This window comes from Ylistrum balloti, unplaced genomic scaffold (assembly GCF_031769215.1).
Source record: "Ylistrum balloti isolate Yb309-2 unplaced genomic scaffold, AGI_CSIRO_Ybal_v1 Utg369954, whole genome shotgun sequence".
Lineage (NCBI taxonomy): Eukaryota > Metazoa > Mollusca > Bivalvia > Pectinida > Pectinidae > Ylistrum > Ylistrum balloti.
The window spans coordinates 487,567-513,437 of record NW_026782055.1 but is presented as its reverse complement, the minus strand read 5'-3'; the positions used below and the strand labels follow the sequence as shown (position 1 = coordinate 513,437).

At 36.1% G+C, this 25,871-nt stretch overlaps 1 protein-coding gene across 1 annotated transcript in view; it reads left to right on the top strand.

Annotated features, from left to right (window-relative positions):
- Positions 1-14,230: 14,230 nt before the first annotated feature.
- LOC132547416 (uncharacterized) overlaps positions 14,231-25,871 on the top strand; it is a 29,246-nt gene continuing 17,605 nt past the window's right edge. Inside the window, exons 1-6 of the mRNA XM_060211173.1 lie at positions 14,231-14,357; positions 15,657-16,256; positions 19,835-22,806; positions 23,472-23,510; positions 24,007-24,132; positions 24,929-25,022. Of these exons, the coding sequence (XP_060067156.1) occupies positions 14,231-14,357; positions 15,657-16,256; positions 19,835-22,806; positions 23,472-23,510; positions 24,007-24,132; positions 24,929-25,022 (3,958 nt within the window). The remainder of the gene's footprint in view (positions 14,358-15,656; positions 16,257-19,834; positions 22,807-23,471; positions 23,511-24,006; positions 24,133-24,928; positions 25,023-25,871) is intronic.

Here is a 25,871-nt window from a genome sequence, read left to right as displayed (position 1 = left end):
CAATCACAACACATCACACACCATATACAATCACAACATTTCACACACCATATACAATCACAGCATTTCACACACCATACACTACCACAGCATTTCACACACCATATAAATTCTTAACATTTCACACACCATATACAATCACAACATTTCACACACCATATACAATCACAACATTTCACACACCATATACAATCACAGCATTTCACACACCATATACAATCACAGCATTTCACACACCATTTCACAACACACACCATATACAATCACAACATTTCACACACCATATACAATCACAGCATTTCACACACCATATACAATCACAGCATTTCACACACCATATAAATTCTTAACATTTCACACACCATATACAATCACAACACTTCACACACCATATACTATCACAACATTTCACACACCATATACAATCACAACATTTCACACACCATATACAATCACAACACATCACCCACCATATACAATCACAGCATTTCACACACCATATACAATCACAGCATTTCACACACCATATAAATTCTTAACATTTCACACACCATATACAATCACAACACTTCACACACCATATACTATCACAACATTTCACACACCATATACAATCACAACATTTCACACACCATATACAGTCACAGCATTTCACACACCATATGAATTCTTAACATTTCACACACCATATACAATCACAACACTTCACACACCATATACTATCACAACATTTCACACACCATATACAATCACAACATTTCACACACCATATACAATCACAGCATTTCACACACAATATACAATCACAACACATCACCCACCATATACAATCTTAACATTTCACACACCATATACAATCACAACATTTCACACACCATATACAATCACAGCATTTCACACACCATATAAATTCTTAACATTTCACACACCATATACAATCACAACACTTCACACACCATATACTATCACAACATTTCACACACCATATACAATCACAGCATTTCACACACCATATACAATCACAGCATTTCACACACCATATAAATTCTTAACATTTCACACACCATATACAATCACAACACTTCACCCACCATATACAATCACAGCATTTCACACACCATATACAATCACAGCATTTCACACACCATATACAATCACAGCATTTCACACACCATATAAATTCTTAACATTTCACACACCATATACAATCACAGCATTTCACACACCATATACTATCACAACATTTCACACACCATATACAATCACAACATTTCACACACCATATACAATCACAACATTTCACACACCATATACAATCACAGCATTTCACACACCATATACAATCACAGCATTTCACACACCATATAAATTCTTAACATTTCACACACCATATACAATCACAACATTTCACACACCATATACTATCACAACATTTCACACACCATATACAATCACAACATTTCACACACCATATACAATCACAACACATCACCCACCATATACAATCTGAACATTTCACACACCATATACAATCACAACACATCACACACCATATACAATCACAACATTTCACACACCATATGCAATCACAGCATTTCACACACCATATAAATTCTTAACATTTCACACACCATATACAATCACAATATTTCACACACCATATACAATCACACCATTTCACACACCATATAAATTCTTAACATTTCACACCCCATATACAATCACAACACTTCACACACCATATACAATCACAATATTTCACACACCATATACAATCACACCATTTCACACACCATATAAATTCTTAACATTTCACACCCCATATACAATCACAACATTTCACACACCATGTACAATCTTAACATTTCACACACCATATACAATCACAGCATTTCACACACCATATACAATCACAGCATTTCACACACCATATAAATTCTTAACATTTCACACCCCATATACAATCACAACATTTCACACACCATATACAATCACAACACTTCACACACCATATACAATCACAGCATTTCACCCATCATATAAATTCTTAACATTTCACACACCATATACAATCACAGCATTTCACCCATCATATAAATTCTTAACATTTCACACACCATATACAATCTAACACTTCACACACCATATACAATCACAACACTTCACACACCATATACAATCACAGCATTTTACACACCATATACAATCACAACATTTTACACACCATATACAATAACAACACTTCACACACCATATACAATCACAACATTTTACACACCATATACAATCACAACATTTCACACACCATATACAATCACAACATTTTACACACCATATACAATCACAACACTTCACACACCATATACAATCACAACATTTCACACACCATATACAATCACAACATTTTACACACCATATACAATCACAACATTTTACACACCATATACAATCACAACACTTCACACACCATATACAATCACAACATTTCACACACCATATACAATCACAACATTTCACACACCATATACAATCACAGCATTTCACACACCATATAAATTCTTAACATTTCACACACCATATACAATCACAACACTTCACACACCATATACTATCACAACATTTCACACACCATATACAATCACAACATTTCACACACCATATACAATCACAGCATTTCACACACCATATACAATCACAACACATCACCCACCATATACAATCTTAACATTTCACACACCATATACAATCACAACATTTCACACACCATATACAATCACAGCATTTCACACACCATATACAATCACAGCATTTCACACACCATATAAATTCTTAACATTTCACACACCATATACAATCACAACACTTCACACACCATATACTATCACAACATTTCACACACCATATACAATCACAGCATTTCACACACCATATACAATCACAGCATTTCACACACCATATAAATTCTTAACATTTCACACACCATATACAATCACAACACTTCACCCACCATATACAATCACAGCATTTCACACACCATATACAATCACAGCATTTCACACACCATATACAATCACAGCATTTCACACACCATATAAATTCTTAACATTTCACACACCATATACAATCACAGCATTTCACACACCATATACTATCACAACATTTCACACACCATATACAATCACAACATTTCACACACCATATACAATCACAACATTTCACACACCATATACAATCACAGCATTTCACACACCATATACAATCACAGCATTTCACACACCATATAAATTCTTAACATTTCACACACCATATACAATCACAACATTTCACACACCATATACTATCACAACATTTCACACACCATATACAATCACAACATTTCACACACCATATACAATCACAACACATCACCCACCATATACAATCTTAACATTTCACACACCATATACAATCACAACACATCACACACCATATACAATCACAACATTTCACACACCATATACAATCACAGCATTTCACACACCATATAAATTCTTAACATTTCACACACCATATACAATCACAATATTTCACACACCATATACAATCACAACACATCACACACCATATACAATCACAACATTTCACACACCATATACAATCACAGCATTTCACACACCATATAAATTCTTAACATTTCACACACCATATACAATCACAATATTTCACACACCATATACAATCACACCATTTCACACACCATATAAATTCTTAACATTTCACACCCCATATACAATCACAACACTTCACACACCATATACAATCACAATATTTCACACACCATATACAATCACACCATTTCACACACCATATAAATTCTTAACATTTCACACCCCATATACAATCACAACATTTCACACACCATGTACAATCTTAACATTTCACACACCATATACAATCACAGCATTTCACACACCATATACAATCACAGCATTTCACACACCATATAAATTCTTAACATTTCACACCCCATATACAATCACAACATTTCACACACCATATACAATCACAACACTTCACACACCATATACAATCACAGCATTTCACCCATCATATAAATTCTTAACATTTCACACACCATATACAATCACAGCATTTCACCCATCATATAAATTCTTAACATTTCACACACCATATACAATCTAACACTTCACACACCATATACAATCACAACACTTCACACACCATATACAATCACAACATTTCACACACCATATACAATCACAACACATCACACACCATATACAATCACAGCATTTTACACACCATATACAATCACAACATTTTACACACCATATACAATAACAACACTTCACACACCATATACAATCACAACATTTTACACACCATATACAATCACAACATTTCACACACCATATACAATCACAACATTTTACACACCATATACAATCACAACACTTCACACACCATATACAATCACAACATTTCACACACCATATACAATCACAACATTTTACACACCATATACAATCACAACATTTTACACACCATATACAATCACAACACTTCACACACCATATACAATCACAACATTTTACACACCATATACAATCACAACATTTTACACACCATATACAATCACAACACATCACCCACCATATACAATCTTAACATTTCACACACCATATACAATCACAGCATTTCACACACCATATACAATCACAGCATTTTACACACCATATACAATCACAACATTTTACACACCATATACAATCACAACACTTCACACACCATATACAATCACAACATTTTACACACCATATACAATCACAACATTTTACACACCATATACAATCACAACATTTCACACACCATATACAATCTTAACATTTCACACACCATATACAATCACAACATTTCACACACCATATACAATCACAACATTTTACACACCATATACAATCACAACATTTCACACACCATATACAATCACAACATTTCACACACCATATACAATCACAACATTTCACACACCATATACAATCTAACACTTCACCCACCATATACAATCACAACATTTTACACACCATATACAATCACAACACTTCACACACCATATACAATCACAACATTTCACACACCATATACAATCACAACATTTCACCCATCATATAAATTCTTAACATTTCACACACCATATACAATCTAACACTTCACACACCATATACTATCACAACATTTCACACACCATATACAATCACAACATTTCACACACCATATACAATCACAACATTTCACACAACATATACAATCACAGCATTTCACACACCATATACAATCACAGCATTTCACACACCATATAAATTCTTAACATTTCACACACCATATACAATCACAACATTTCACACACCATATACTATCACAACATTTCACACACCATATACAATCACAACATTTCACACACCATATACAATCACAACACATCACCCACCATATACAATCTTAACATTTCACACACCATATACAATCACAACACATCACACACCATATACAATCACAACATTTCACACACCATATACAATCACAGCATTTCACACACCATATACAATCACAACATTTCACACACCATATACAATCACAGCATTTCACACACCATATAAATTCTTAACATTTCACACACCATATACAATCACAATATTTCACACACCATATACAATCACACCATTTCACCCACCATATACAATCACAACATTTTACACACCATATACAATCACAACACTTCACACACCATATACAATCACAACATTTCACACACCATATACAATCACAACATTTCACCCATCATATAAATTCTTAACATTTCACACACCATATACAATCTAACACTTCACACACCATATACTATCACAACATTTCACACACCATATACAATCACAACATTTCACACACCATATACAATCACAACATTTCACACACCATATACAATCACAGCATTTCACACACCATATACAATCACAGCATTTCACACACCATATAAATTCTTAACATTTCACACACCATATACAATCACAACATTTCACACACCATATACAATCACAACATTTCACACACCATATACAATCACAACACATCACCCACCATATACAATCTTAACATTTCACACACCATATACAATCACAACACATCACACACCATATACAATCACAACATTTCACACACCATATACAATCACAGCATTTCACACACCATATAAATTCTTAACATTTCACACACCATATACAATCACAATATTTCACACACCATATACAATCACACCATTTCACACACCATATAAATTCTTAACATTTCACACCCCATATACAATCACAACACTTCACACACCATATACAATCACAATATTTCACACACCATATACAATCACACCATTTCACACACCATATAAATTCTTAACATTTCACACACCATATACAATCACAACATTTCACACACCATATACAATCACATTTCACACACCATATACAATCAAACACTTCACACAACATATACAATCACAACATTTTACAACACCATATACAATCACAACATTTCACACACCATATACAATCACAACATTTCACACACCATATACAATCACAACAGTTCACACACCATATACAATCACAACAAGTCCACCACCAAAGACAATCATCACATTTCACACACCATATACAATCACAACATCACACCACACACCATATACAATCACAGCATTTCACACACCATATACAATCACAACATTTTACACACCATATACAATCACAACATTTCACACACCATATACAATCACAACATTTCACACACCATATACAATCACAACATTTCACACACCATATACAATCACAACACATCACACACCACACACCATATACAATCACAACATTTCACACACCATATACAATCACACATTTCACACACCACACCATATAATACAACACACCATATACAATCACAACACTTCACACACCATATACTATCACAACATTTCACACACCATTACAATCACACACACACACCATATACAACAGCATTTCACACACCATATAAATTCAACATTTCACACACCATATACAATCACAACACACACCATATCACACACACATATACAATCACAACATTTCACACACCATATACAATCACAACATTTCACACACCATATACAATCACAACACATCACACACCATTACAATCACACACACATATACAATCACAACATTTCACACACCATATACAATCACACACCATATAACACACACCATTTCACACACCATATACAATCACAACATTTCACACACCATATACAATCACAACACACCATTCACACACCATACACACACACACACATATACAATCACAACATTTCACACACCATATACAATCACAGCATTTCACACACCATATAAATTCTAAACATTTCACACACCATATAAATTCTTAACATTTCACACACCATATACAATCACAACATTCACCCACCATATACAATCACACACATTTCACACACCATATACAATCACACACATTTCACACACCATATACAATCACAACATTTCACACACCATATACAATTCACAACACTTCACACACCATATACAATCACAACATTTTACACACCATATACAATCACAACATTTCACACACCATATACAATCACAACATTTAACACACCATATACAATCACAACAATTCACACACCATATACAATCACAACATTTCACACACCATATACAATCACAACATTTCACACACCATATACAATCACAACATTTCACACACCATATACAATCACAGCATTTCACACACCATACACACCATATACAATCACAACATTTCACACACCATATACAATCACAACAAATCACACACCATATACAATCTTAACATTTCACACACCATATACAATCACAACATTTCACACACCACACCATATACAATCACACACCATTACACACACACACCATATACAATCACAACATTTCACACACCATATACAATCACAACATTTCACACACCATATACAATCACAGCATTTCACACACCATATACAATCACAACATTTCACACACCATATACAATCACAACATTTCACACACCATATACACAACATTTCACACACCATATACAATCACAACACTTCACACACCATATACAATCACAACATTTCACACACCATATACAATCACAACATTTCACACACCATATACAATCACACCATATACAATCACACACATATACAATCACAACATTTCACACACCATATACAATCACAACATTCACACACCATATACAATCACAACACTTCACACACCATATACAATCACACACACACATATACAATCACAACATTTCACACACCATATACAATCACAACATTTCACACACCATATACAATTACACACCATATACAATCACAACACTTCACACACCATATACAATCAAACACTTCACACACCATATACAATCACAACATTTCACACACCATATACAATCACAACATTTCACACACCATATACAATCACAACACTTCACACACCATATACTACCACAACATTTCACACACCATATACAATCACAACACTTCACACACCATATACAATCACAACACTTCACACACCATATACAATCACAACACTTCACACACCATATACAATTACAATATTTCACACTAAAACACCGTGACACTGATATCAAGACATACAATGACCTCGACAACACATACAGTTGTAACATAACGGTAACACATACAGTTATACCATAACGGTAACACATACGGTTATAACATCACGGTAACACATACAGTTGTAACATAACGGTAACACATACGGTTATAACATAACGGTAACACATATAGTTATAACATCATACATAACGATAACACATACAGTTATAACATAACGGTAACACATACATTTGTAACATAACGGTAACACATGCAGTTATAACATAACGGTAACACATACAGTTATAACATCATACATAACGATAACACATACAGTTATAATATCATACATAACGATAACACATACAGTTATAATATCATACATAACGATAACACATACAGTTATAACATCATACATAACGATAACACATACAGTTGTAACATAACGATAACACATACAGTTATAACATCATGCATAACGGTAACACATACAGTTATAACATCACGGTAACACATATAGTTATAACATCATACATAACGATAACACATACAGTTGTAACATAACGATAACACATACAGTTGTAACATAACGATAATAATACAGTCATAACATCATACATAACGGTAACACATACAGTTGTAACATAACGGTAACACATACAGTTGTAACATAACGGTAACACATACGGTTATAACATCATACATAACGGTAACACATACAGTTATAACATAGCGATAACACATAGAGTTATAACATCATACATAACGATAACACATACAGTTATAACATAACGGTAACACATACAGTTATAACATCATACATAACGATAACACATACAGTTGTAACATAACGGTAACACATACAGTTGTAACATAACGATAACACATACAGTTATAACATCATGCATAACGGTAAAACATACACTTATAACATAACGGTAACACATACAGTTGTAACATAACGATAACACATACAGTTATAACATAACGGTAACACATACAGTTATAACATCATACATAACGATAACACATACAGTTGTAACATAACGATAACACATACAGTTATAACATCATGCATAACGGTAACACATACAGTTATAACATAACGGTAACACATACAGTTGTAACATAACGATAACACATACAGTTATAACATAACGGTAACACATACAGTTATAACATAACGGTAACACATACAGTTATAACATCATGGTAACACATACAGTTATAACATAACGATAACACATACAGTTATAACATAACGGTAACACATACAGTTGAAACATAACGATAACACATACAGTTATAACATAACGGTAACACATACAGTTATAACATAACGGTAACACATACAGTTATAACATCATGGTAACACATACAGTTATAACATAACGATAACACATACAGTTATAACATAACGATAACACATACAGTTATAACATAACGGTAACACATACTGTTATAACATCATATATAACGGTAACACTTCATACAACGTTCTCACCACCCATAATTCCGATATGTTATAGTGTAAGGGGAATAACTCTTTTACTTATTACAACGTTTTTTAATCGCTGTTTGACGGACAATTTTAACCGATTGATCGCTTAGGATACTCCCGTAAGAATGAAATATTAAAAAATGAATACACTTTTATTAAACTAGAAAACTGGTCGAATTTCAATACAGTGCATGGAAAGCATTCTTCTGACTGGTCAGTAGTAAAAATCTACATCGTTCTTGTTGATTAATATACAAGATTGCTGGTACCATCTTTTGGTAATATTACCTCCAGCACAGCGAAAATCCAATAGACACATCTGGAATACGCTTACATAGTTTGGGACAATGATATAATTGATGAATTAGAAAGTATACAGCTAAAAGCAGTGAAAATTGTAATATGGGAAACACGAAAAACTCAAACAACCAATCAAATCACACTCAGCTATACATATTATCACTATCACAGCAATAACCCACTGTCATAGACATATATCAGCACCATCATCACAGCAATAACCCTTTGTCATAGACATATATCAGCGCCATCATCACAGCAATAACCCTTTGTCATAGACATATATCAGCACCATCATCACAGCAATAACCCACTGTCACAGACATATATCAGCACCATCATCACAGCAATAACCCTTTGTCATAGACATATATCAGCACCATCATCACAGCAATAACCCACTGTCACAGACATATATCAGCACCATCATCACAGCAATAACCCACTGTCACAGACATATATCAGCACCATCATCACAGCAATAACCCTTTGTCATAGACATATATCAGCACCATCATCACAGCAATAACCCTTTGTCATAGACATATATCAGCACCATCATCACAGCAATAACCCACTGTCATAGACATGTATCAGCACCATCATCACAGCAATAACCCTTTGTCATAGACATATATCAGCACCATCATCACAGCAATAACCCTCTGTCATATACATATATCAGCACCATCATCACAGCAATAACCCACTGTCATAGACAAATAACAGCATCATCATCACAGCAATAACCCACTGTCATAGACATGTATCAGCACCATCATCACAGCAATAACCCACTGTCATATACATATATCAGCACTATTATCACAGCAATAACCCTTTGTCATAGACATATATCAGCACCATCATCACAGCAATAACACGCTGTCTTAGACATGTATCAGCTCCATCATCACTGCAATAACCCTTTGTCATAGACAAATGTCTGCACCATCATCACAACAATAACCCACTGTCATAGACATATATCAGCACCATCATCACAGCAATAACCCTTTGTCATAGACATATATCTGCACCATCATCACAACAATAACCCACTGTCATAGAAAAATATCAGCACTATTATCACAGCAATAACCCACTGTTATAGACATATATCAGCACCATCATCACAGCAATAACCCACTGTCATAGACATATAACAGCACCATCATCACAGCAATAACCCACTGTCACAGACATATATCAGCACCATCATCACAGCAATAACCCACTGTCATAGACATATATCATCACCATCATTACAGCAATAACCCACTGTCACAGACATATATCAGCACCATCATCACAGCAATAACCCACTGTCACAGACATATATCAGCACCATCATCACAGCAATAACCCTTTGTCATAGACATGTATCAGCACCATCATCACAGCAATAACCCTTTGTCATAGACATATATCAGCACCACTATCACAGCAATAACCCACTGTCATAGACATATATCAGCACCATCATCACAACAATAACCCACTGTCATAGACATATATCAGCACCATCACCACAGCAATAACCCACTGTCATAGACATATATCAGCACCACTATCACAGAAATAACCCTTTGTCATAGACATATATCAGCACCATCTCATAAAAAAATCCTCGAAAATCTTGAAAGTTTATCAAAATCACTCTTATTCGTAAATATCACCTCCACATGAAACCCCCCCCCCCCCAAAAAAAAAAAAAAAAAAACAACAACAAAACGGAAAACTGAAAAGACCATCATCAAATTCAAGGTTAAAGACAAATATTACGACCATCACGAGAAACAAGGGAACTTCAGAAGGGCATCAAAACTAGTGCTATAGGCAATTATCATCACTATCACAGCAAACTAAAACGAAAAATCACCATTAGCTTTGTGACGTGAATAGTGGACATTGTACTACCTACAATTCAGATGTCGGGTCGTGAAGATTAGTCATTACACTTTGGGCAGGGGACTTCGAAATGTAGTTACTGGATTGCACAACGCATCGAAATACTGTATAGCATGTGTTCATTCTCGTGCGTGCTTAAAATTGTATTAATAATATAGCTAATAGAGAAAGGAGACTGACCATGCGGAAACAATCAACGCGAGCCTCACAAATGCTTTATCATATTGTGTATGGAAATTCAAAGTGGCTTTAACAAAACCCAGCAAACTGCATATGCCATCAGGCTTGGATACCTGGCTCGCTGGAACTTTGTACAACATGGACTGTAAACTTCCATCCTATCGATTGGTTAAATAATGAAGCCTTGCCAACAAAATATTCCTTGAAACATGATGGGAAAGTAGTAGAAGATGGCTCATGGGCCTTAATGGAAATCTGAGTATCAAGACCTATACATGAAAGAGGCCAAATAGGCCTTAAATAAATTGCTCAACTACTATACATCTTACATAGAAGATATTGTTGGTTCATAGAGACATTTTCTGCAAGCTTGAAATCATATTCTTTATACATATACATGCACAATTGCCATTACTTTGGATGTATTGCTTGTTGTAAAAGCAAGCTACAGGCCCAATATCAAGGTTTTTGAAAAGAGGATACTTAAGCATTTCAACACATTTGACCCCCGTGACCTTGAAAATTGATCCAATACCAGCACCTTGGGTCTTTTGGTAATTGAGAAGAAGTCATTTAAAGATTTAAACACAATTGATCCCTGTAATATTTCAAGCGGATCAAGGTCATTCCTATTAACCAGGAAAAAGAGCTACAATAATCCTGAAATATCTTTATTTTTTCGAGAACTTTTAAGTTCATTCATGCAAATGAATCAACTGGCAGGCTAACCTTATATAAGTCTTCTCCAGTCTAAAATAGATGACCTTGAATTTTAATAGATAGAACAAGAAGGAGCTTATAAATATTCATAGAATATTGGCCAATGAGATTTCACATCGTCCACTGATATACAGTAATTGGTTTAATGAAGGTAATGAGCTTTGATACATTTGCAGTATATCCATTTGAAAAATCTTATCATATAAGCTGTTGTTAAGATGTTGAACTTGTATCCAGTCTTAAATCCAATATCATTAAAGTTTCTGGTACAAACGTCCGTTATCTCCTCTTGCCTTCCAATCAGGTGTGCTAGATTCAGACTGGATGTCCCAACACCCTACGAATTGAACCTTCGTACAACTTTTAGATTTTGATTTGATTTAAATATATTTTATTGTATCAATATATACATTGGGATTGGGCACAAGTTGGCCAACTTATATTAAGCCCTTTCTTGAAAACTATTGTACAAACAAATATACAAGGTGGCATGTTTAAGTTACAAATGTATCAGAGAGAGAGAGAGAGAGAGAGAGAGAGAGAGAGAGAGAGAGAGAGAGAGAGAGAGAGAGAGAGAGAGAGAGAGAGAGAGAGAGAGAGAGAGAGAGAGAGAGAGAGAGAGAGAGAGAGAGAGAGAGAGAGAGAGGAGAGAGAGAGAGAGAGAGAGAGAGAGAGAGAGAGACAAGGACAACACCATGAACTGTTCACTGTACATTGCTTTCTAACTTTTCTAATGTTCATCACGTCCCGTCAAAACTTAAACGATATCATCGAGTATATGCCAGCAGCTCAGAGTACCATTACCCAAGGGATATTCCTAGCGTTGGCTAAGGATGTCTTGGGTCACTCAAAGTTTTTTTTTTTTTTTTTAAATTTTACAAATGATGTCTCGCCCGATTGTTGACATTGACTGAATATTACTGAAAATGTCTCATTGCCCTCATGTCAACTCCCAGGATTTCCCTTCCAGCCGTCTGAGTAAGAATGATTCCAGAATCTTGAAAACGTCCTTCATCAAACGACAAACAACAAATTTGTTTCCGAGATTACAAGGTACATGTTTTTGTATTTCTCTATAAAAAACCTATATAAATCACATTTAAAGACAACAAACATGTTTCAGTTAAAGCGATAGAGAATGTTCTTTGAAGGACGATAACAATCGTTGTATCATCTCTTATTTTAGGAACGTGAAATACTGTGTAACTATTTGTACATGGAATTATAGGTCGTGGTTTCTATTACACATTTTCCCCTTCAGGTCGTTCTATCACGTGCCTATCTTATACAGGTAAGTAGAGGCTCGTTATTGATGCTTTCTACGTCTCAGGTAAGATAAAAGTGATCGCGTCTGAACCTAATTAAATTCGGCATTTGATTAGCTGTAAATAATTAAGGACTCGGCAGTAACAGGTAGAAGAATTCCCCTGATAACATATACATGTAGACCTCGGTCTTAATCAAATCGATCCCGGGTTCTACCATCATCAATTTTTCATGTTATTTATGATGTTAAGGGACTGTTTTGGTCAAACTGACTTCAGGTAAGATATATACCTCTTACTTACCTGCAGAACCGACCAGAAAGGCAGGTAACTTGGCGGTACAGGTACTGTACAAATTTGTATGGTGAAAACTGCGACATTTATGAAAGCCATATTCCTTTTCGCCATTCTCTGGGGTAAGCCTGTTTAGTCTCAACAGGGATGTCTTTATTATTGTATAATATGTCCAATGTTAATATGTTAATAAGCCGCTGTTTCTCTTTTATGTCAGTTAAAAAAATCATTTTATTTTTCCGTCGATTTAGTTTCAGAAACTCTAGCTGAAATTATCACGTTAAGGAATGTCTATGTAAAGGTGTCACGTGATGCATCTTTGCAAATTGTCGATATTTTATATATATTATTCCTTATTAAGTTGTTTTAGATTGAATAATTGTTTCACACATTGTAAAACTGCCTAGCCATCACCGATTACAGTTTGTACTCAATTCAATTCCTTTACTTTTGGAACTTGTTGTTGACTGTATATACAAAGTGTAAGCTATAAATATTTATTTGTAAAAGAACAAAAACTTTAACACTTTCTTGCACAAGCGAGCACTTATTGTTATCAGCGTTCTTCACAACAACATTTAAAACAAATAACGACAAATTATTGAATTTTTGTCCTTTCTTAAACATAGAAAATATTACAAAACACGTGCATTCTACTTGAGATTTAATGATAGAACCTTCATTTGCCAACGTCAAATATTTTCCTATAATTTACACCTTAAAAAATTCTGGTAAGTGGATGACATTATATTCATAAATGTCATTTGAACGATTTTATGTCAACATTTTCCAGGAGCTGTATATGCCATATCCAAAGATAGTGTCAAGCTACAATATTACGAGGATGGGGTGTTGAAGGTAACAGAAACAGACCCCCAGGAGGGGTCGTACGCCAATCTGGGGTTATATCCTCACTGGTGTCTCGGCAACATCCACCAGTGTCCGCACGGTATCACTGTAGATTTCTGGATAAATGTAGCTCCCGTCACCGAGGATTCGCCGGAGGTTGTCCTTTTCACTTCCGGTGGAAACTTCTACTTTTCCGATGGCTTGTATCTTATCCAACGATTCGGAGATCAGTATGAGTTTGGGGTCTCTAAACAGGAGCATGTTTGGAAAATTAACTTCCGGCTGTTCGCGGACACGTGGGTGAAAGTTCATGCTGAGTGGGATGTATCGGAGGGTCTGATGCTTGTCGTAGATAACTCGGAATGGTCACAGACTACACCAGTGAGAAGAGACTACTTTCCGGGGACGTTTGACAGTTTTGCTGAAGTTGTTACTGGACTCACAAGTGATGGCATGATCATTGATCAAGACGAACTGTTCAAAATACGACATATTATTATTCACGATCGTCGTATCAACTCGACCATTGAGGATGACAGTTTTGGTAAGTGTCGTTTTTGTTTCGCTTACTTGTTTGTTTTGACTTTCACGTTCTTGCTGTTGTCAAGGTATGTGTAGATGAAGTCGAAGGACGATAGCCCCATTCAAGAATCTTGCATTGTTTGTTTTTGGTGGAAAATATCAAAAGTAAAGGTCACCGCACAATAAATAAAAAAGATCGTTTTCACTCTATAACTCGAATTCCCTCAGAAATTCCTTCTGTATCAAAATGTCAAACGGTAAGGTCACTGTTACTATTAATAGATCGTTTTCGCTCTGCTGTTACTATAAATAGAAAAACAACAAAGAAAATATCCACATGTCAGCATAATTTAAAAGTCGATGAAACGAGGCTAAAATATGGAAAAATGCAGACTAACACGATGACTTTTGAAAAAAGTACAATCTCGGGTGTTTCGAAAGAGTAAGCGTCTTCTACTTCATCGACGACACCTGCCATGTAAATATTGATCAATTCAAGTAAGTAATGTCACGTTCTCAACGGAGGACAAAGTAATCAATAATAGAACCACCAATTATACCAATGGCCATCAAACACGTCCAACTTAATATCCCACACAGAAATAGAGTAGTTTCGAATAATACCTTTATGTTGACCGGAAAACTTCCCCATAATCTTCATCATCCTGCGTCTCTCGAAACCCTGTGCTGTGAGTTAATCTGACAGTTGTCGACATGGCATAGGGGATGTAGATTGGACGGCAAGAATGATCATTTCTGTATGATAAAGGTAGTTAGGTAGATCTGTCTCACTCAAACTTTATTCACTGCTTATTTTTGTTTCCTTGACATTGATTAAAGGTCCTATAAATAGAATGGTTTTGGTCCAATGACTTCACTCAGTGCTTCCACAGACTTGAATTTCTTTCTGATTTGAAAGGTCAAAGGTGAAGGTTACTGTTATAAGTGAAAGTAATCATTTCCCCACAATAACTTGAGTTATCTTGGACCGATCATACTTAAACAATTGTGGTTGCTATTTTGGGTTGATTTTCTATTTAGGTAAGGTCATTGTTATCATGAATAGAATATTCAACTCGACTCTTTATCTCGAGTTCCAATCCCCTGGACTGATCCATCTGAAACAAACAGTCCTTTACCGATTTACATTGTTTGTTTGTATTCATTAGTCAAGTGAGAAATTGTTTAGTTATAAAATCAGAGGGATTTTCTTCCTCGATGATATTGGGGTGCTGACGACGAGATTACACTGACGGTGACGCAGATCGAAATTTGAGAACCCAAATAATCTAGTAAATTAAATTTGTTAACCCAATCAAATCGGACCTCCAATGTCAGTGAGCCAATCAAATCGGACCTCCAATGTCAGTGAGCCAATCAAATCGGACCTCCAATGTCAGTCAGCCAATCAAATCGTACCTGCAATGTCAGTCAGATTACATGTAATGGTTCGGTTAAAGGTGGGAAATCATCTGACTTGTTTTATTTTCCAAGATTCTGATCATTGTTTCTTGGCTTACCGCCAACCTCCACCCGAGGTGACGTGGGTTGTTATAGATAATTCAGTCGTCTTACGTCAATAGTGTAGATTATTGGACCAAAGTTCGCTATCTTACCTGTATTGATCAATAACACAATAAGACAAAGGCGTGCAAACAGGATCCATTTCCATCATGTGCCATCCTCTAATAAAATACACTGACTGCCGACACTTTGATCTGCGTATCAATATTTCACGGATCTCGCTCGGCCCAAGTTGTCGGAGGTGATTGAACGGAGTCCCCTTAGTTACCGTGTCGCATAAATAGGTCTTAAAAAGTCTCATATAGGTAGCTTTACATTAAACAAGTCTTATGTAGTACCAGTAAGATAGCTTTACACTTAACAACCCTTAAATAGCCACGGTAGCACAACCTTACATTAGACTAACTTGCATAGTCACAGTAGAACAGCATTTTATCAAACAATCTAAGTTAATCATATTAAGATATGTTTATAGCATCATTTCCTTATTTAAAACCAATTTGTAAGTATTGTCTATGAAAAACTTACTTTGAAATGTACTTCATACCCACACACATATTACCTTGTTGCGATAAACAGACCGACATCATATTACACCTGTAAGTCTTATTATCCAACTGATGTAATATGGAGTCTTAAACCTTCTTCATTATCCGGAATAACTGATGTAATACGGAGTCTTAAACCTTCATCATTATCCGTAATAACTGATGTAATACCTTCATCATTATCCGGAATAACTGATGTAATACGGAGTCTTAAACCTTTATCATTATCCGGAATAACTATCCGGAATAACTGATGTAATACGTAAACCTTTATCATTATCCGATGTAATAACTGATGTAATATGGAGTCTTAAACCTTTATCATTATCCGGAATAACTGATGTAATATGGAGTCTTAAACCTTTATCATTATCCGGAATAACTGATGTAATACGGAGTCTTAAACCTTTATCATTATCCGGAATAACTGATGTAATACGGAGTCTTAAACCTTTATCATTATCCGGAATAACTGATGTAATACGGAGTCTTAAACCTTCATCATTATCCGGAATAACTGATGTAATACGGAGTCTTAAACCTTCATCATTATCCGGAATAACTGATGTAATACGGAGTCTTAAACCTTTATCATTATCCGGAATAACTGATGTAATATGGAGTCTTAAACCTTTATCATTATCCGGAATAACTGATGTAATACGGAGTCTTAAACCTTCATCATTATCCGGAATAACTGATGTAATACGGAGTCTTAAACCTTCATCATTATCCGGAATAACTGATGTAATACGGAGTCTTAAACCTTTATCATTATCCGGAATAACTGATGTAATACGGAATAACTGTGTAATACGGAGTCTGTAATACCTTCTTCATCATATCCGGAATAACTGATGTAATACGGAGTCTTAAACCTTTATCATTATCCGGAATAACTGATGTAATACGGAGTCTTAAACCTTTATCATTATCCGGAATAACTGATGTAATACGGAGTCTTAAACCTTCTTCATTATCCGGAATAACTGATGTAATACGGAGTCTTAAACCTTCATCATTATCCGGAATAACTGATGTAATACGGAGTCTTAAACCTTTATCATTATCCGGAATAACTGATGTAATACGGAGTCTTAAACCTTTATCATTATCCGGAATAACTGATGTAATACCTTTATCATTATCCGGAATAACTGATGTAATACGTCTTAAACCTTTATCATTATCCGGAATAACTGATGTAATACGGAGTCTTAAACCTTTATCATTATCCGGAATAACTGATGTAATACGGAGTCTTAAACCTTTATCATTATCCGGAATAACTGATGTAAAACTTTAGCAAATTTATTCTTTATCGCTATTTGGATTTTCTGTTTTCTTTTGTTAATAGAGAATCTTACATGATAAGTATTAGTTACTTATCAGTGTAACTAATGTTTCACCAAGAGATTATTTTGCTACTTTTTGAAGTGGTTGTATTTGGAGTGGTATTCTCTGTCCTTACTCTATTAATTAGACACATTCACAGATGTAATATTCTTGTTGCATTCTTTGTTTCCAGTCCAGACTTTGGCTTACCCCGGCTGTGTTCCTGAAACATCTTATACCGGGAACTTCATTCCCATGGACTTGGCCGGAGAGGAACATCCTATAGAAAGCTGCCGTAGCATGTGTAATGCAGCTATTATCCTGATGAAGAATGGCTCTTTCTGCTCGTGCGCAGGCCGTGAAATACTTTCCGAAATTGACACTCGGAATGGCTCTTGTGACAGTAGCTCAGTATGGCAGGTGTTTAGTGCTTCTGGTGTTGCCGAAGAAAATCCGTACTCAATGACAGTGAGCGTGAGAACATTACAAACTAGAGACTACGTCAAACCCATGGAAACCGTTATTATCGAGATAAAACCCAATCATATAGCAAAGACCAGCTACGAGGTAGACTGTGGGGACGGTGTCACTTTTGTGACCCACAAGACTTCTATCAACTACTTCTGGAGGTCTGCGGGCAAACACACGATCACAGTTCGCTCGCGCGTAGGCATTCTGTCCTTTGAGTCGTACTTCAGTTTTGAGGTACTTGACGTCGATGAGAACACAGCTCCAGAAATGGTTGTTTTGTTTGGCGCTCATGACGAGACACATCAATTTCACGGCTCTTTCGAGTTGTTTCTCACAGATTTGGCAAATATCTCTCGTTGTGACGTAGCGTTTGGTGATAGCAATCAGCTGAGCTATGACTTCAAAGACCAATATTTTTACCATGAAGAATTCCAGCATATTTTTAACACTTTTGGACAGTACATAGTATCAGCTCACTGTAAAAACAACTACGGGGTCGATTCCAGCTCTTTGATGTTTCTATCAAAACGGTTTGACGTACCGTTCTATCATAAAGTATTAGGTGATGCGTTTGAAGTACCACTGGCTGGAGGACAAGCATTCGTCGCTGACATCGGAGTCGTTCGTAACTATGACAAGCCTGTAAACGTACACAAAACAGATAATAACATAACAGTACCTGCAACACTACTTAAGCCATTTGAAAACATAATTTCGCTGGAGTTGAATGGTGAAATTTTTCATGAAACAATGTTTTTCATGGAAAATATTCCAGCAAATGCCTCGATATTACCCGACTACCGGGAAGGAGCATGGAATCTGACAACAAATATCTCTGTGGTAGTACCCCCTGGTAACAACATGTTTGTAACATGCACGTTCGGACTGGGAGAGGAAGAGTCTTTCTTTATATATGAGGCGACAGAGCCGGTCACATTTCCCTTTGAGGTTGAGTACGAAAACCTTGGATATTATCCTCTACATGTGATCGTGTCTAACGACCTTGGAAAGACCGAAGTTGAGGATCTGATATCAGTTGAAGTCCCCATCGTGTCCATAGTACTGACGGTCAGTAATATTACCAACAAGGAGGATCCCGTCATCCTTGGTGTTGTCCTTAATGATGGCATTGACGGTCCGGACAAGGTCACCTTCGAGATTGACCACGATGACGGCAACGTTTTACCATATACCTACAGAAGCCATTCCAAGTTCTTTACCCAATACAATAACAGCTACGTATACAGGGACTGGGGCATATATACAATATGTGTGTCCGCTTCCAATAGCATAAGTCGAGTCATGGACTGTGCTTTGGTTCAAGTGGGCAAAAACATCACTTACATGGACTTACAGACAACAACGACCGGGAGAGTTAGCACTAGTCAGTATGCAGAAATCAACATAACAGTTCTCACCGGAAGTGACATAACGTATCATGTAGATTTCGGGGATGAGCATCCATTCACATTCACTGACCGCGACTTACTGACCTCGGAAAACACGGAATCGTCCCATTTAATAAGAAGAAAGCGGGAAACTAGTGCCGTGCAGGCAGATCCGGCCGACAATAGCAGTTTCGTCATAACCACTGTACTGCCTAACTTCAATACCAGCGAAACCACTGAGGAAGAAGTTGCCGTGTCCAGGGCCAGGTCCTTTGTTGTCAGAGGTTGTTCATGTATCGTTACAGTACGACACTTGTACTCAACTGTCGGTTATTACGAAGTGAAGGCCAATATCTCCAACGTGTTCTCGTCGGCAAGCGCCGTGTTATGTCCCTACATCATTGTGGATGACAGTGACGACACAATGTGTGGTGACACCGTCGTAGAGATGCCTGGGTATCACACGTCACGAGATAACCCATATGTTCACATCAGATCAACTCCAATCGACATCGACATACAGGCACAATCACCAAACTGTGGAGGAAATGGATACGAATACACGTGGAAGGCTGTAAACATCGTCGATAACCTGGAAGTTCCGTATACCGACTTATGTAAACTCGAACAAACTGACAATATATTCACCATCCCAGCAGTTTCTCTCGAATTCGGGATGTACAAGCTGGTGACTACCGTGTCTCCCATTGGGTATAAACGTAAAGCCAATCAGAAAGAAATTTATATTCAGATCATACCGTCCAATCCTATTGCGACCTTCAAAGGTGACCCCTCAGAAACGTTTTTCTCCAACGGTATACTTACCTTGGACTTCTCGGAATCGCATGATCCTGATCTGACATCCAACATCAGACAAGGGGTGGAGTACGACCTTATCTGTTTCCAGAGAGAGGCTTACGACGCATTTAGTGGCATGACCTTCGAGAATTTCCTCGAGGGCAACATAACACAACTGCTGATCGAGGACGTCATTTATGAGTCTGAGACGATGAACCCCTTGAGAATTTATCAATATGAGAATTGCTTGACGGACTTAGATGATTTCGTAAACGCCATTATGATCTCTAATGGCAGGGTGACGACCTCTACGTCGTATTTTGTTGCCACTGAGACTGTGTTTTCCCTGATAGTGTCTAAGGAAGGACGCATCAGTACCGTCAGTAAAGTAATACGAATGGAATATGACAACTTCGAGGAACAGATGAATATGCTTGCAAACGCAGCTAACTTGAAAGATACTGGGAAAGCCCTGGATATCGTCAATAAAATCGGAACCGGTGGTGCGGTAAGTGTTCTCTATGTCTGATATTTACCAGTAAGTCGACACATTCAAACATAAAAATGATCATGATTTGATTTGATCTAAATCTATTTAGTGCTGCGAGTCACATTTCACTGTTATCAACCGTCAGTCGGATGACATGTAGGTGATAATAACGATGATTATAAATGCTAAGTGTGTGATAATAATCGTTATGTTTCATGTATGCAGTAAATAAACGATGTCATATGACACGTTTAAGATAATAAACGGTGCCATGATACTTGAGTGTAGAATATAAACGGTGGTCACTTGTACATGATGTATGTGATAATAAACGGGAAAATGTTGACTTCGAGGTGATGATAAACAGTTGTGTCTCGTACGTTATGCTAAACTAAATATGAAATCGCATCTTGTAATAAATGATAAAGTGTTGACTTGTGCTAGACAATAAACGGTATATTGTCGATGTGTTCGTGATAATAACCGGCACGGTGTTCACATGTGCGTGACAATAACAGGAATAATGTTGACTTGTATATGATAATAAACGGTATAGTGTTGATTTTTACCTGATAGCAAACAGTAACATATACTATGCAACGTTGAAATGTGCGTAAATGATGATAAAAATGATAAATAGTTTGTTGCTTGTGTATGAGTATCAATCATCTTTTGTGTTGTAGAGAGGGAACGACTCGGATGCACAAGAAAAACAAGACCAGGTCAGTAGCAATGTGACATAACTGAAAGGAAGTTGCAGATCTATAATTGGGTTCCAGGACGCCTCATTAATTTCCCTACAATGTTTGCTATAACATCTGACTATTGCGCTGGAGTTTTAGCTTTGGTATCTAAACACCTTTAATTTCACCCAAGATTTTATTCTCTCGCCCACTATTTCGTCCGAGTTGTTACTTGAGTGTGAAAATATTCAATAAATAATAATAAAAAAAAAACTTATCGAATTTTGAGTTAGTGTACCTCCCTACTGATTCTTATTATTTCTTTCGGCCAGTTTTGATTTTTCTTTCCGTATTGGTGCGGGATAACAATAGGATGGTGTTTTATTAAATATTTCACTGTAATGTATATAATTCTAAAATGGTATTGAAAGGTGTTTTTCACTTGTGTATCTTGTTCCATCCTTGAGTCTCCAACAATCTTACAGTTGACACTTGACACCCAGCTGCTGTAAAACAATCACATTATTTGTTACAGTTGAAGGAGTTAGCGCTGACCGTGGTAGCCGCTGTGACTAATTACGCAACAAACACAGACCAGGTCAACCGGGTTGTCAGTACATGTAGCATGTTCACGGCAGAGAAGTCGACGGACACGGCAAGGGTGAGCTTAGTAACATAGATAAATATAGTCAGGGTAGGCTTAGTTACATAAATAAGTATAGCCGGGGTATGCTTAGTTACATAAATAAGTATAGCCGGGGTAGACTTGGTTACATCAATAGGTTTAGTCGGGGTAGGTTTAGTTACATAAATAAGTATACCCAAGGTATGTTTAGTTACATTGATAAGTGTAATGAACTTGTCACACAATAATGTGTTATCTTCTGTAACATTGATATGACGGTAGAGTTACATTGTAACATTGATATGACGGTAGAGTTACATTGTAACATTGATATGACGGTAGAGTTACATTGTAACATTGATATGACGGTAGAGTTACATTGTAACATTGATATGACGGTAGAGTTACATTGTAACATTGATATGACGGTATAGTTACATTGTAACATTGATATGACGGTATAGTTACATTGTAACATTGATATGACGGTATAGTTACATTGTAACATTGATATGACGGTAGAGTTACATTGTAACATTGATATGACGGTATAGTTACATAGTAACATTGATATGACGGTAGAGTTACATTGTAACATTGATATGACGGTATAGTTACATAGTAACATTGAAATGGTGGTATAACTGGATAGTTACATTGAATCATCGATATTGCACAGTTAATTAAGGATAACATTTGTTCATGTTATGATAATCTACGCCATGTAATTCTTTATAGCTAAATAGAAAAATACTTTCTCCGATGCTGATTTCATTATTTCCTGAAAATCTACTTCTTTTGTATCTTATTCTATCTGAACTACATCTCGTAGGAAAAGGCAGCTGGAGCTATCAACAACACAGGTGATCTCATCAAAACAAAATTTGCCAATCAGGACAACACAGCGCTGGAATCCACTCTCGGAGGTACAATTTAGAATACTTTATGCCTACATACGAATTTTACAAATTAATGTTACATTTAATTAATAAACATGTATCTATAAATAATAAAGTTACAACATCTTGTAGCCTTGGCATTCGGATCAATATACATTAGAGAATATAACGATTACACGTTAGAAATGTGTTTATATATAACATTATGTCCCTGCTTACAACAAAATTCTCAAGTTGGACATTAAAACTGTACTGTTTAACATTATGTCCCTGCTTACAACAAAATTCTCAAGTTGGACATTAAAACTGTACTGTTTAACACTATGTCCCTGGTTACAACAAACTTCTGAAGTTGGACATTAAAACTGTACTTTTTAACACTATGTCCCTGGTTACAACAAAATTCTCAAGTTGGACATTAAAATTGTGAATTACTGAATTTTTTTCTAGGTTCAAGGGATGTAACTCTATCAAATATGAAAGCCTACCTCTGACGGTGCAATAGTTAATGCCGATGTTTAAATTTATGAAATGTAGGTAAAAGGTCACGGTCAAGGTCACATGGTCAAAACTTTTGGTAACACCAGAAAGGTTTTTTTTTACAAGGAACATATATGCTAAATATGAAAGCCCTACCTCTTAGAGTGCAATAGTTGTGGGCAAAGTTAAGTTGACAACAGAAAAACAAACAGCACAAAAACAATATGGCGCTGATCTTTCGATCCGGGGGCATTAAAACTGAAACACCGACTATGTGTATATGTGGATCGTGGTATTATATACAACTAACCCATTACTTCCCCTTATTAAGGTTGTCATGTCACTTAGGTAGAGAACCCGTTACCCTCGAGTTACCATAGTGACTAGTAGTATGTT